General features: G+C 42.1%; 1 protein-coding gene across 2 annotated transcripts in view; it reads right to left on the minus strand.

Moving 5' to 3' along the window:
- Positions 1-14,973, minus strand: part of TGFBR3 (transforming growth factor beta receptor 3) — a 146,721-nt gene that overhangs the window by 32,760 nt on the left and 98,988 nt on the right. For both annotated transcript variants that reach the window (XR_013987217.1, XM_081008608.1), the window contains exons 6-7: positions 12,290-12,458; positions 10,455-10,602 (exon numbers count right to left, since the gene is read on the minus strand). Coding sequence is in view for 1 of the 2 variants with exons in the window: in XM_081008608.1 (XP_080864734.1) it covers positions 10,455-10,602; positions 12,290-12,458 (317 nt within the window). In the remaining variant the exon portion in view is untranslated. The remainder of the gene's footprint in view (positions 1-10,454; positions 10,603-12,289; positions 12,459-14,973) is intronic.

Consider the following 14,973-nt stretch of genomic DNA (forward strand, 5'->3'; position numbering starts at 1 on the left):
CAATATTTTATTCAAGTTAGCACCCCTCAGTAATCTCAGGGGTAATCTAAGATCATCCAGAAGATAATCGAGTTTAGAAATGTTACACTGAAAACGTTTCAACTTCACACCGGCCCTCCATAGGCAACTGAAATGTTTAGACTGGCCCTTGATTTTACACTGGGGTGGCCAACCTTTTTTTGGTTCCAAGGGCAACATTAACCCTTGGACAGGCTTTCAGGGGTGCATGCAATTGTGGATGTGGCTAAAAAGGAGTGTGGACACTCCACAATCTTACATACACACATGGGCTATATGGAGGCCCATTACTGAATTTATTTTAACTACAGCGATGTTAAGTAGTCAATAAACTACCGTATTTTTCACTCTATAAGATGCACTCCCCCCCAAAAAAGTATGGGGAAATGTGTGTGCGTCTTATGGAGCGAATGCAGGCTGCACAGCTATCCCTGAAGCCAGGAGAGCAAGATGGATTGGTGCGCACCGATCCCTCTTGCTCTCCTGGCTTCAGCGAAAGCAATGCAAAGCCTCCTGAGCGAAGAGGGAGGAGCACTCCAGCTGTGCTCAAGAGTCTTTGCGTTGCTTTCTTGTTTTCCTCCTCTAAAAACTAGGTGCGCCTTGTGCGGGTGCGTCTTATAGAGCGAAAATACGGTACAGTGGTACCTCAGGTTAAGTACTTAATTCGTTCCGGAGGTCTGTTCTTAACCTGAAACTGTTCTTAACCAGAAGCACCACTTTAGCTAATGGGGCCTCCTGCTGCCGCCGCGCCACCGGAGCACAATTTCTCATCCTGAAGCAAAGTTCTTAACCCAAGGTAATATTTCTGGGTTAGCGGAGTCTGTAACCTGAAACGTATGTAACCTGAAGCGTCTGTAACCCAAGGTACCACTGTATATACTATTGCATAAGATGCCAGTATTTTCTAGCACATAGTAAACAGCAATCGTAGCCTATGGGGGATGAATATGGAAGCCAGTTTTATTGAGTAAAAGCTGCAGGGAAAAGATACCCCTTCCATGTCAAAATGCTTTTTTAAGAATCAGGACATGGGTCAACCCGCAAAACGCTAAAAAGGCCATGCCTGATTCTTTGTGCACTGAATAATTCACATTTTTGTGACGATTAATGTTAGCAATATGAATTGTCATCTGAAAAAGAAGAAACAGAACTATTCAAAACCCATGTTTGAAAGCTTCCTCTGATGCTCCTACAGAAGATGCAAAGCAATCTTGAAAACTCTATGTGTTTGAATGGTTTGCTGCAGGTGGTACTGAAAGGAGAGCCATTAACAAAAAGGGTAGCAAATCCTGTTTTGGGGAGTGGGCGGAGGAGGAGTTTCTGTCTTGAGCTGTGCCTGCCTGCCCTGTTTCTGCCCAAAATACTCAAATCTGGATACAATTTTTTTTACACATGTTTCAAATAAACAGGCAAGTTTGGATTGACCTGCGATTATGACGATCCCTAAATTTTCCGGATTTCCTGCCCTCTCTCTCTCTCTTTTAAATGTTAGATAAAACAGCTGAACAAATATTTTTCAGAATATAATTGTCATAACTGGAACCTGCCCGTTTTAAAGAACTGCATCCCTCTCTATTCATATAGACCCATTAAGATTTAATGTATCCAAATAGGAGCATACAGGGTCTATGTTTATGTTCTGACACTATTCTGGCCCATAACGTTGGGATGCTTGAATATAAAATAAAAATACATATTCTCAAACTAGACACGGATTTTCCTATGGGTCAGATGCAGTTAATTTGAATTTGGAATGTTACTTTTTAAATCTCTCATCTTCCACTGGTATTTTTGCAGATGGGACTGCTTAGGGCTAATCAAAACAAATTTGGAAAGTAAAAAAGGCTATTCAAAATTTGGATTCATCTCTACCCAGCTTCTTGATGCCTTTGCCCTAGTTTTCTCTGTTCTACATGGTGAGCTGATAGCACCACCTTCAAGCAACGGTCAATTGTGGCTGGGATGAATAAGACACTTTCTTATTCAGCCAAAAGGGCATCAATGTAAGCCTTTGCTTGAGCTGTTGGCTCAAGGCTCCTTCCAGGGTACATTTTGTACTTAAGAATTATAGGTGATCAATAGAGCAAACCTACATGTGAAATGAAGTTGAATGGGGCTCACTCCAAGGTAAGTGTGCAGCGGATCACAACTTTCAGCGAGATCTTGTGTGTACTTGAAGGTGCATCCCACACAAAAGCATGTTTAAGGGCTGTAGCCTCAGTCAAGCCAAAACTGGAGATCACAGGCTCCCTCAAAACTTAAAAGAAATGGGACTTTCCTGTCTATATTCTTTCCTATGATTCTATACATCAGAGCACAACCAACCCAAATTAACTCCTTTAACTTTCTTTACAGGCAACTTAATTTTGCCTCTCAGGACCCCTGCCATTTCCACTGAGTGAAAAAACATGAGCAAAATTGCAGAGGAGTGAAACTGGTCCAGCTAATAAACAAATAATTGGAAGCACAACTTAATTAAGAACGTTAAAAGAAGCTCTGCTGGAACTGATCAAACATCAGGTCTAGCATCCCGTTTCCAACAGTGGCCAGTAAAATACTTCCAAGGTATGAAGTATTGAACGGGGCATCAAAGCAACAGTACACTTTAGTAATGCATTTTAAAGAGTATAAATAGACATCAGAACTTGGCAGCATGCCAGCAGGGCCCAGGAATGTGAAGTGGACTGGAGGGGGGGGTACTGCTGACCCAGCTTCCCAACACAGAGGTGGCTGCCAGAAACTGAGGGTGGGAGGGGAGAGGCAGTGTGGAGGGATCCTTGATGTCATTAGGTCCCTTGGACTTCTATGATTCGAGGAACCTCTACCCTGCAGGTCCAATTAGGCCCAGAAGGGGTCCTAATTTGGCTCGTGGGGCCGTTTCCCTCAAACCATGCCTACCTGGCCCACCCCTGATATCATAGGTGATGGCAGGTAGGAGACAGGTAGAGGCGCGGCCTTCACTTTGACATGTGTTTCCAAAAAACACCTGCTTGGAAACACAGTTCAAAGTGCTGTCTCTCAGCGCTCATCGGCTCACAGGATGCAGAAGGAATTAAACTGTGAAGTGTGAAGCTGCTTTGAAATGAAACTTCAAAGGCGTAGATGTCAACCAATGCCATTATGATAGGCAGGGTCCCTGCTCAACCGTCAAACTTTGCCCGTGGGGTTTGTGAAGATAAGAATCTTGGCCCACCAGAATGGAAAGGTTCCATGGCTCTGCCTTAACCCATCGGATCTCTCTGGGTATGTTTTTGCTTTTTTAATAAAAGAAACCCTCGGCTAGAATGAGGTGTTAAAGAAAACCAAAAGTGAAAATCTTCATCCAGTGAGATACAAAAGCCAGGAGCTAAATGGCTCCTTAAACCAAGATTATGGGCGCAACAACGGAATGTCTAGGTGCACTTTTTTATAACAAGAATACAAAGCTGAAAATCAGACTTCCGGGGGCGGCGCGAACGGCAATGGCGGTCCTCTTCTGAACGGGAGAGGAGGCTCCGCAGGCAACGGGTCGTCCGCTACGGCGAAGCGGAGACCCACATCGGAAAACCCCAGGCGGCAAGAGCCTGGGGTCTTGAGGCTCGGTGGGCGCCTAGAGCGACCCTCCAAGTGCAGAAGGAACCCCGTAAGGGGCTCCGGAGCACGGAGGGGGGTTGCGGCGCTGTGAGCTGTTTCGCAGCCTGAGGAGCGAAGCCGCGCTGCTGCTGTCGGTGAGCGCTGATCCCTTTTCCTGCCAAATTACGGATCCGGACGAAAAAGCAACTAATTTGTGAGTAAAAGACTGAATCACTCGAAATTTGAGACTTTAAAAGGGAAACCTAAATTGGCTTGAACTTGGCTGTGAGCGGAGAGACGTGGAAGCAGGAAGTCTGTCTTCCGCAGCCATTGAACTTGAAAAAAAGCAATCAGCTGGAGGAGTGGAGGCTGAAAGAAAGAGACTCTAAGTCTTACAGATCTAAGCATCTATTTGAACCTGCATTTTAAAGTAAAGACTTCAAGTTAAAGATTTGGGATTTCTATTTGTACTTGACTTTCCTCCTCTTATTGGATTACAAATTTAAAGGTGAAACCCAGAGTCAGGAGCTGCCTGAGTACTAAGGGAGCTGTCAGTACTGCAGATTTGGATACTGTATATTGGAACTGGAAACAATCTGAGGGTATTGATACCTTTTAAATTTGAAACATTCTTTTTGGAGATAAATAAGCACTGTCTGCAACAAGGTAATCATTTATAAACTCTGCTAAGTATTTGTATTTGAAGGTTCTTGGACATTAATTTAGACTCTGAAAGATAGATTAAGCTCCCTCTAGAGGATTGGATTATAACAGTGATTTTACATACACTTTTTACTTTCGATTCCCTTGCTGTTTGCTTGCTCTGGACCTTTCCATTCCCATGGGAACAACTCAGTGTGACCTTGACTGACAGATAACGTTGGAATGAGTGGCACAAGAAAAAGAGGGAGAGCTAAACAAACAACTCTAACAACTCTAACCTCAGCCTTACAGACACGCAGATCATCTGTGCCTGCTTTGCCCTCAGAAGTGGAGGGTGAGGGCGAAGCAGAGCAGTTACAATTGGAAGATATGGCCTCAGGAGCATCTGCTTCTATACTAGATAAAATCTTTGAAAAATTGGAAGCTTTGGACAAGAAAGCAGATGCCCAATCAGCAAAGATTGATAAAAATACAGAATGTTTAAATAAATTAACCACACAAGTGACACAGAATGCACAAGCAATTGGACAGCTAACGGAGGCCTCAGCAGAAAATCGGAAATTGACTGAGGACACTAGACAAAGATTTGAAAATTTAGAGCAAGAGGTAAGACCACTCACTAAACAAGTTGGGGAACACCAGATTTATCTCTCGATGATAGAACTGCGAAACCGTGAGAACAACTTAAGGATTAGATCACTACAAGAGGCAGAAGAAGGAAATCTAACTGAGTTTTTGACTAAAGAATTCTCCAAGTTTTGGAACTTGGAAGAAAAGGACTTTAAAATTGTGTCAGCTTTCAGACTTGGAAGATTCATAAAGAAGGAGAGGCCCAGAGACTGTTTGATAACATTGAGATCAAAGGAGGAAAGGGATAAGATTTTGGGACTACATTTTGTAAAATCACTGGAGGTGTTGGATAGAAGAATTGAAATTTATAAAGATATCCCAAGACTACTGCTTGACCTTAGAACCGCCTATTCTGAACTTGTTAAACTACTAAGGAGCAACGCAATTCCATTTAGGTGGGAATTTCCTCAAGGATTATCTTTTACCTTTAGAGGGAGAAAGGTTAAAGTGAGAACACTGGAAGAGAGAGACAAATTCCTGTCTACACACGGAGAGGACCTTCAAAAAAGAATTGAACTACCTTCTGGGCCTGAGGCAACGCCAATACCAACATCAGCATCTGTGGAACCTGAAGTCCCTGAGAAGATACCACCCCTTGAAAAATAACCAGATAATTCAGGATGTCTCTGCAACTGTTGAGCTGGAATATTAATGGTTGTAACATTCCGGAAAAAAGGAAGAAAATATTTCATATATTAAAAAAAGAACAATTGGACATTATTTGTTTACAAGAAACACATGTGACGAGGCTCCACAGAAAAGTGTTAATAAATAAAAGATTGGGCCAGGAATTTGTATCTTCGGACAAAGTTAAGAAGAGAGGCGTAGTGATATATGCAAAAGAGAGCCTGTCACCTAAATTCCTATTTAAAGATGAACATGGAAGAATTTTGGCTATTGAGATACAATATCAAGGAGAGAAACTGCTGATATTAGGAATTTATGCACCTAATGAAGGGAAATCGGAATTCTACAAGAAGTTGCAGGAGACAATGCTGGATTATCTAGACTACAACAACATCATAATGATGGGAGATATGAACGGGGTCGTATCAACTAACATGGACAAGTCACAAAGTCAAAATGTTACAAAAGACGGCAGACTACCTAAAACCTTTTTTGAAATGACTGACAATATGGATTTGATTGACATTTGGAGGACAAGAAACCCACTAGGAAGAGAGGGAACATTCTTTTCTGAAGCCCAACTGACCTGGACAAGAATCGACCAAATATGGATTTCTAGAGGCCTGGCACCTAAGGTTAGAAAAGTGGAAATCTGCCCAAAGACCTGCTCTGACCACAATGCAGTAAAGATGGATATGACACTATTACCAACTGGATCCTTTAGATGGAAGATGAATGACAATTTGTTTAGAGATCAGGAAATTACCAAGAAGGCCCAAAAAGTTTTGAAGGACTATTTTGAGATAAACATGAATAATATGGTGGAAAAAAGAATAATCTGGGACGCAAGCAAAGCTGTAATGAGGGGATTCTTGATACAACAGAATGCAGTGAAGAAAAGAACACATAATGAGAAAAAAGATAAGATCTTGGATAAAATAAAAGAATTAGAGAAGAAATTAAGAGTGAATCCGAAGTCACAGCCAACTCTGAGAGAAATTAAACTCTATCAAACACAATATTCTAAGTTGATAAATCAGGAAATTGAATGGAAGGTTAAATTAATGAAACAAAAAACGTTTGAGTCGGCGAATAAATGTGGAAAACTGCTAGCTTGGCAGTTGAAGAGAAGACAAAGATTAAACACTGTTACAAACTTAGAGGTTGATGGAAAAAACATCCAGAATCCGGTGGACATTAGAAAGTGTTTCCAGAGATACTTCAAAAAATTATACACCCAAGGGCCGCAAGATGATGTTGAGATTAAACAATTTTTGGCAAAAAACGGATTATCTAAATTGTCACAAGAAAATAGGACAATCCTGAATTCTAAAATAACACGACAGGAGATCGAACAAGCTATCCAGAACATGCAACTTGGCAAATCTCCAGGACCAGATGGGCTGACCTCCAAGTACTATAAGACATTGAAAGACTATTTGATACAACCTTTGATGGAGGTCAGCAATGAAATTATGGAGGGGAGGAGGGCACCGGAGTCGTGGAAGGAAGCATTTATCACATTAATACCAAAGTCGGAAGCTGAAAAGACACAACTTAAGAACTACCGTCCCATCTCTCTCTTAAATGTGGATTACAAAATATTTGCAGACATTTTGGCAAATAGATTTAAAAAAGTTTTAAACGAAGTAATTCATAAGGACCAGGCTGGCTTTCTCCCAGGAAGACATCTGTTTGCTAATACAAGGAACATTATTGACATTTTGGAACTTCTGCAAACAGATATAAATACAAAAGCAGTTTTAATTTTTATAGATGCGGAGAAGGCCTTTGACAATATCTCCTGGAAATTTATGATGGGAAATTTAAAAGAGATGGGAGTGGGACGGGGTTTTGAAAATGGGATTGAGGCGATATATTCAGAACAGAAAGCTAAACTGATAGTTAATAATGTGGTTACGGAAGAGTTTAAAATTGAAAAAGGGACACGACAAGGTTGCCCTATTTCCCCTTTGTTATTTATTTCGGTTCTGGAAGTGCTATTGAACAGGATTAGAAGGGATCAGTTGGTGGAAGGAATTCAGGTCGGTCAGAAACAATATAAATTAAAAGCTTTTGCAGATGACCTGGTTTTGACCTTGCAGAAGCCAGAGCCCAGTACGAAAAGAGTATTACAACTGATTAATGACTTTGGTCGGGTGGCTGGATTTAAATTAAATAAACAGAAAACTAAGGTTTTGGGGAAAAACTTGACTAATACAGAGTCAGAACGGTTTCAGAATGAGATGGAACTTAATGTGGTGAAAAAAAGTGAAATACCTAGGGGTAAACATAACAGCAAAAAATCTAGGTCTATTTAAGGATAATTATGAAAAATGTTGGACAGAAATTAAGAGAGACCTAGATAGTTGGACAAAATTGAAACTTTCTTTGTTAGGCCGAATTGCTGCTATTAAGATGAATGTATTGCCAAGGATGTTGTTTTTATTTCAAACACTTCAGGTTTTGGACAAAACGGAGTGCTTTCAGAGGTGGCAGAGAGACATTTCCAAGTTTGTCTGGCAGGGCAAAAAGCCCAGAATTAAGTTTAAGATATTAACCGATGCAAAACAAAGAGGGGGCTTTGCCCTGCCAGACTTAAAGTTGTATTACGAAGCCGCAGCGTTCTGCTGGCTAAAAGACTGGCTACTTCTTGAGGACACTGATGTGTTGGATTTGGAGGGGTTTAACAATACCTTTGGATGGCATGCATATTTATGGTATGACAAGGTTAAAGCAAATAAGGCCTTTAAGAACCATATTGTCAGAAAATCATTGTTTAATGTCTGGTCAAAATATAAAGACTTGCTGGAAAATAAAACACCAAGGTGGCTTTCACCTTTGGAAGCCAAGGCCCGAAAAAGACCCAATATGGAGGCTAAATGGCCAAAATATTGGGAAATACTAGAAAAGGATGGAGACAAATGGAAATTGCAGAGTCTAGAGAAAATGAAAGACAAAGTGCGAGACTGGTTACATTACGCTCAGATCAAAGAAGTTTTTAAAAATGATAAGAAATTAGGGTTCCAGGTGGAGAAATCGAAACTAGAAACAGAATTGTTAGAACCAAAGATTAAGGTACTTTCAAGGATGTATAACTTGCTGTTGAAATGGAATACACAAGACGAAACGGTTAAATCGGCTATGATAAGGTGGGCACAGGACATTGGGCATAATATCATGTTTGAGGACTGGGAGAGGTTGTGGAATAATGGACTGAAATTTACTGCATGTAACGCCCTGAAAGAAAATGTAATGAAAATGATTTATAGATGGTACATGACCCCAGTCAAGCTTGCTAAAATTTACCACCTGTCTGATAATAAGTGTTGGAAATGCAAAGAGTGCGAGGGAACGTTCTTCCACCTCTGGTGGACTTGCCCTAAAGTGAAGGCGTTCTGGGAAATGATCTATAATGAACTGAAAAAGGTATTTAAATATACCTTCACTAAGAAACCAGAGGCTTTCCTTTTGGGTATTGTCGGCCAAGGGGTGGCAAAGAAGGACCAGACATTCTTTATGTATGCAACAACAGCAGCAAGGATACTTCTCGCAAAACATTGGAAAACCCAAGATCTACCCACACTGGAAGAATGGCAGACACAACTGATAGACTACATGGAACTGGCTGAAATGACCGGCAGAATCCGTGACCTGGGAGAAGAGAGGATTGAGGAGGACTGGAAGAAATTTAAGAACTATTTACAAAAGTATTGTAATTTGAGTGAATGCTAAATAAGATGCTAGACTAAAATAACTGAGCACCACTAAATTTAGAAGCTTTTTTAAGAAAATAAGTAAGACTGTGAAAAATTAGCTCCTTTTGAGAATTATATGATTATGAAATATAGAAGGGATATAAGAATTTAAACAAGATGATAAATTGCTGACAAAATGTTTTAACGATGAAAATGGGAGCGGGAGGTGTGAGGAAGTCCAAAGAAAATGTGAAAATATGTTAAGATCGATGTTACATTGTTTATTATGTCTATTTTTATTGTAAAATTTAATAAATTGCTTTAAAAAAAAAAAAAGAATACAAAGCTGAAAATGAATGAACTGCAGCTAAAATATTATGTTCATTTTTCACATGGTCTAGTTCTTCCCCTGCCCACCCCCCTAATATTCTTAAGAGGGTCTCTTCTCCAGTCTTCGGAAAGTGGCTGGAAGTGGGGAGGCAGAAAAAGGTCCTCCTTTCCTTCCACTCTGCAATTTTAATCTGAAATCTTAGGTGGAGTACTGCACCCAAAGTACTGCACTCAGAAATGGCTTGCACGAATGAAATTCCCTGTCGCAAAATGTGCCTAGAACAATGGGAGTTTTGAACACTGTCTTCATCTGCTTGTGAAGAACAGCGTGCAATGAAACATTTGAAAATGACAGAGAGGGCTCTTTTTCAGCCGGAACTCAGTCCCGGCACCTCTCAGGTGGGCGCCATTGCCATTACAGTGGTACCTCAGGTTACATACGCTTCAGGTTACATACGCTACAGGTTACAGACTCCACTAACCCAGAAATAGTACCTCAGGTTAAGAACTTTGCTTCAGGTTGAGAACAGAAATCGTGCAGCAGCGGCGCGGCGGCAGCAGGAGGCCCCATTAGCTAAAGTGGTGCTTCAGGTTAAGAACAGTTTCAGGTTAAGAACGGACCTCCGGAATGAATTAAGTACTTAACCTGAGGTACCACTGTATAAGAGAAAGAAGGGAGGTGTTCATGGTGAGTTCCGGCATCTCTTTTTCAAGAAAAATAGCACTGGTGACAGATGCAATGCACCACCCTCTTAATCGAGCAGCACATTACTCAGTACCCAGGTTGGGTGGGGAGAACCAACAACCAGGATTAGTAGCAAAAGTTGAGGAGATACTCAGAAAATATGTCTGTTATCATGGGCTCACTTCTTCACATAAAAGCCTGAGCTGTTAACAGCACCCGTGCCTCCCTTACAACAAGTCATATCTACTTACAATTGCTTCCAGTTTCCCCTTCACGTCATGGGACTTGATGACCCAGTTGACAGACTTTCTGCACTTGAGGATAAGTACAAGATCCCTGACAAGTGTGGTGTCTGGCCGAGATGGTCGAATGTCAATGATGATATCCACCTGGAAAGCACTGGTCGTGGAAAATAAAAAAGAGTGAGGCCCCAGCACGCCAGAAATTTTCAGCTATCAACCTTCTTTCAATCCATCATGTTTCCAGTGTCTGGCCAGCTGATTAAAATGCTGGAGGTTATCCCAGACGGTACAACATGTGCAAAACAGACTGTTACGCCACACATGCTAAAACAATTTTACATAACAATGGAAACAAAAATGCTTTTTAGGCTAATAATTACTGTCCAGCAGCAGCTTTGCTTTCTCAATTAGAGGTTGCTGGTTGCTCATTGCCACTGCTTTGGTGCTGGTTAAAGAGAACCACTCGGAGCTCGTTCTCCCACCCCCGCTATTTCCCCATTTCTTCAGGAAATTTTAAATGTACGTTTCTATCCAATTTATTCCATTAATTTGGAGCACATGTCACCCTATTGTACCCTAAAATTATAGCTTGGCAGCATTGTTGTGGAAGGAAAAATGGAATAATAAGTGAGAGAAATGCATCTGGTCTGCTGAGCTTTGAAAACAATGGGGACTGCGCAAAAAAGCAAAGTATGTTTGGGCAGTGACGAAGAATGGGACATTTTCAAAACGCAGTTATTAGCTTGGCCCGCTGCTCATCTTCAGGATAATGGAAGCTTAATGTAAATGCATCTGTTCTCTTCACATTACACTTTGTGTCAAATCTGGAGTGCCCTCCCTTCCTTTATTCCCGAAGAGTGAGATGAGGTCTCCTGTGTTCCCCAACCTCCGATACTTGCTGAGGTAGAAGTTAATGAGTATTTCAGGGTGCAATCCTGATAATGGGGAGGGGGGTGAAGCAGCACTTGAACAAGACCTGTAAGCCCATGATCAAATGAGGTATCTTTTCAAATATTTAGGTCAGAGCCCAACTTTATCATAGAACCATAGAATCGTAGAGTTGGAAGGGCCGTGAGGATCATCTTGTCTGTTATGTACTGAGTTGAATAGGATCCAAAATGCAGCAGTCTGATTGGTCCTAGAACAATAGGATTCAGAATGCAGCAGTCTGATTGGTCCTAGAACAATAGGATCCAGAATGCAGTAGTCTGATTGGTCCTAGAACAATAGGATCCAGAATGCAGTAGTCTGATTGGTCCACAGGAGCCACCCAATCCAGCTCCAGGTGGAAGTGAATCCGCAACCCGATTGGCCTACAGGAGAATCCCGGAATTAGCCAATCATGTGGGGCCCATTGTGTAAATAATGTATATAAAGCAGACATTCTGGGGGAACTTCCATTCCTCGTCACCACTATGAGTGGAACAAAGAGCATGAAATCCACTCTCGACTTCGAGGATACTTCATTGTCCAACCGCCTGCGATGCAGGAATATGCAGCTGTCCCATATGGGGATCAAACCTGCAGTCTTGGCACTATCAGCACCACGCTCTGACTGAGCTATTGCCCTCCCTGTAGCAGCCTCTTTGACCTTGATAAAATTTGACACATTGATTTCTAATCTGAAGACAAATTCTGCGACCTGTTTTGACACCCCCATGTGCTAAATAACAGACATATTGAAACTTTTGTTTCAAAGTGCCGCAATCTAAAAGAATTTATGTCAAATAAACTTTTCGGAGTTTTGCTTTTCTCATAGACGGAGGATCTGTTCCTTTAAAGCTGCAGGATGGGCTGAAATAAACAACATTCTTGGCTTGGAGAAATAGGAACGGGCACTTTACCTGTACGGGTTAGAGTCTGGTGTGATTAGTTCAATTATATGAACTTCTCTTTCTTGATCCATGCTGGAGACAATGCATCCCTCTGCTGCCTTGGGTTGCAGGTATCCCGCAAGGTAGTTCAAGGAAATAAAGTTCTTCTCTATATTGCATGTTGCAGGGAAAAACTGATCTAAAGAAGAAGAAGAGATAAAACAAATCATCCTTAGATGATCAAATACGGTTGTAAAGGTTAAAGCTACCATGTGCCCTTCCCCACTGGATCCCAGCTTAAGGGCTCCCCATTCACCAAGGCTATCATTGCACTACCTTGATTCCATTGTTCCTTTCAATGTGGCCTGAAATGGCTCAGCGTTGCCATAGGAGCAGTAAAGCAGTAAAGGCAGGAATAATGCTTAACCATGTTGATTGGGAATGGTGCAAGACTTCAAATGGGAGGTGGTAGAAAGAAATGTCAACTCCTCACAATCAAAAAAGCATGAGCTCATTCTAAGGCAGATCCATCCTCCTTTGAGATGGGGTTAAGCATAATTTCCTCCTGGGAGTTTATTAGTCTTTGGTTTTCTAACCACAAGCACTAAGATACCTAGCAGGACATCATTTGCAGCAAAGCAGAGACCTTATGGGGCTGTTCCTGTGTGGAAGTGGATCTTCCATCACTTGTTACTCCCTCCCCAAGATAAGGCCTTTTTCCTTGCCTGGGAAAAGAGGTTGCAGGGAGGGGATTGATAGGGAAGTGATAGAGAAAGGGTGCAAAATCCTACTTCGAATTGTGCCCAGAGGGCAATGCACCCTTACTCTAATGGATTTTTGGACGCATCTCTAATAATAATTTGTCCCTCTGTATTAAGCTAAGCACATAAAGGGCGCATACAGGAGGCAGTAGTTAACCATGGTTAACAAACTATAGTTTGCAAGCCCATGTCAAACCATGGTTTCACAGCCACATCAATTACCTGGTCTCCTGATTGTGGAGATGAAGCCAGGCTTGCCCTGGATCCTAGGCTACACCATTTCCTAGACAGGGGCTTAATCAGGCAAAAACAAAACAACCCCCCCCCCACAAAAACCCCAAACCCAAACCCAAACCTGCCCCCCATCCCTTTTGCTCCACATCTCCCCATTCTTCATTATAAGTGTTCTGTGAGAGTCTCAAGTAGCTGTTCTGTGGTCAGAACCACATTCTAAGCCCTTCGTGTACTTTTGTGCACAGCTGATAACCCTCTACGATGTTAATAAATTATAATAAATTGCAGTAATGTTCAAAAGCTGTCTGTAAAACCCTCGTAAAAGCAGTGTTTTGACAAGGCATGCAATTCTACTTGCATCTCAAATTTTGTTTTATTGTTCATGTCCCAAGGCAAGTTTCTAAAACAGTGATAATTACCGTATTTTTCGCTACATTGGGCGCACCGGACTATAGGGTGCACCTAGTTTTTAGACGGGGAAATCAATAAAAAAAATATCCCCCCCCCCAGCCCCAAAGAACAGCGTACAGGCTGCGCACAACCTCTCCCTGCCGGATGGGTTGTGCGCGGCTATGGCACAAGCCAAGGCAGCGAGCGGGATGGATCGCGCTGGCTGTTTTGGCTTCCTCTTTAGCCCTGCGCAATCCCTCCCTGCCGGGAGAGGCTGCGTGGAGCTAAAGAAGCCATAGCCCCGTGCAGCCTCTCCCTGCCGGAGGGGTTGTGCGCGGCTATGGAACAAGCCAAGGCAGCAGGCGGAATGGATCCCACTGGCTGCTTTGGCTTCCTCTTCAGCCCTGCGCAATCTCTCCCTGCCGGGAGAGGCTGTGCATGGCTAAAGACGCCCTGCCGGAGGGGTTGCGCGCAGCTATGGCACAAGCCTGCATTCGCTCCATAGGACGCACACACATTTCCCCTCAGTTTTTGGAGGGGAAAAACTGCGTCCAATGGAGCGAAAAGTACGGTACAGTGCGAGAGGAGTTTATTTCTTGATACTTTCAGTTTCAGCATTTCATTTCATTCACTTTTTTTTTTACTTTAGAAGTGATACTTTCACAAACAAAAATTGTGACATGAATTTTTGAATAATATATGTCAGTTACAAAATTCTGTGTTTCCTGGTGCAGAATCTGAGTTAAACATGGTGCAGTTGTGGGTTGTTGTTTTTTTACACCTAACTATTAAAAAAACCGCAACCTATAGTAAAATATTATCATGATGAATGACTGGCTGTAAACTTCCCTCTATCCACTTTCTCTACAACACGCACAATTCTATACAATTCTATCATGTCACCACCTTTTCTTTAAAATAAGCAAAAAGCCTCAAACATTACAATCCTTTCTCTAGGGAAATTGTTCCAGCTGCTGGATCAGATTGGTTGCCTTTCTCTGCACCTTTTCCAGCTTCACAATTCATTTATTTATTAGGCTCAGCGAACAGATCTGTACACAGTATTCCCAAGTGTAGTTGCATCATAGATATGTATAATAAAGGCATTAATGGCAGGGGGTGTCCCCCCCCCATCCCTTTCCATACTAAGCGGTATCTGAATGCTCACTTTGCCTTCTTCTCTAGAGGATCCTTCTATGTGAACTATGAGAGATGAAATCTATTTGCGCAGCTTGACGGAGCACTCCTCAAACATCTGTTAAGTACCCTGCCAGATGGGATGCAAAAGCAGTCGCGATTCTGCCAACTCCTCCCACACAAATGAGGGAA

The sequence above is a fragment of the Podarcis pityusensis genome (assembly GCF_964106645.2).
Source record: "Podarcis pityusensis genome assembly, chromosome: 6".
NCBI lineage: Eukaryota > Metazoa > Chordata > Lepidosauria > Squamata > Lacertidae > Podarcis > Podarcis pityusensis.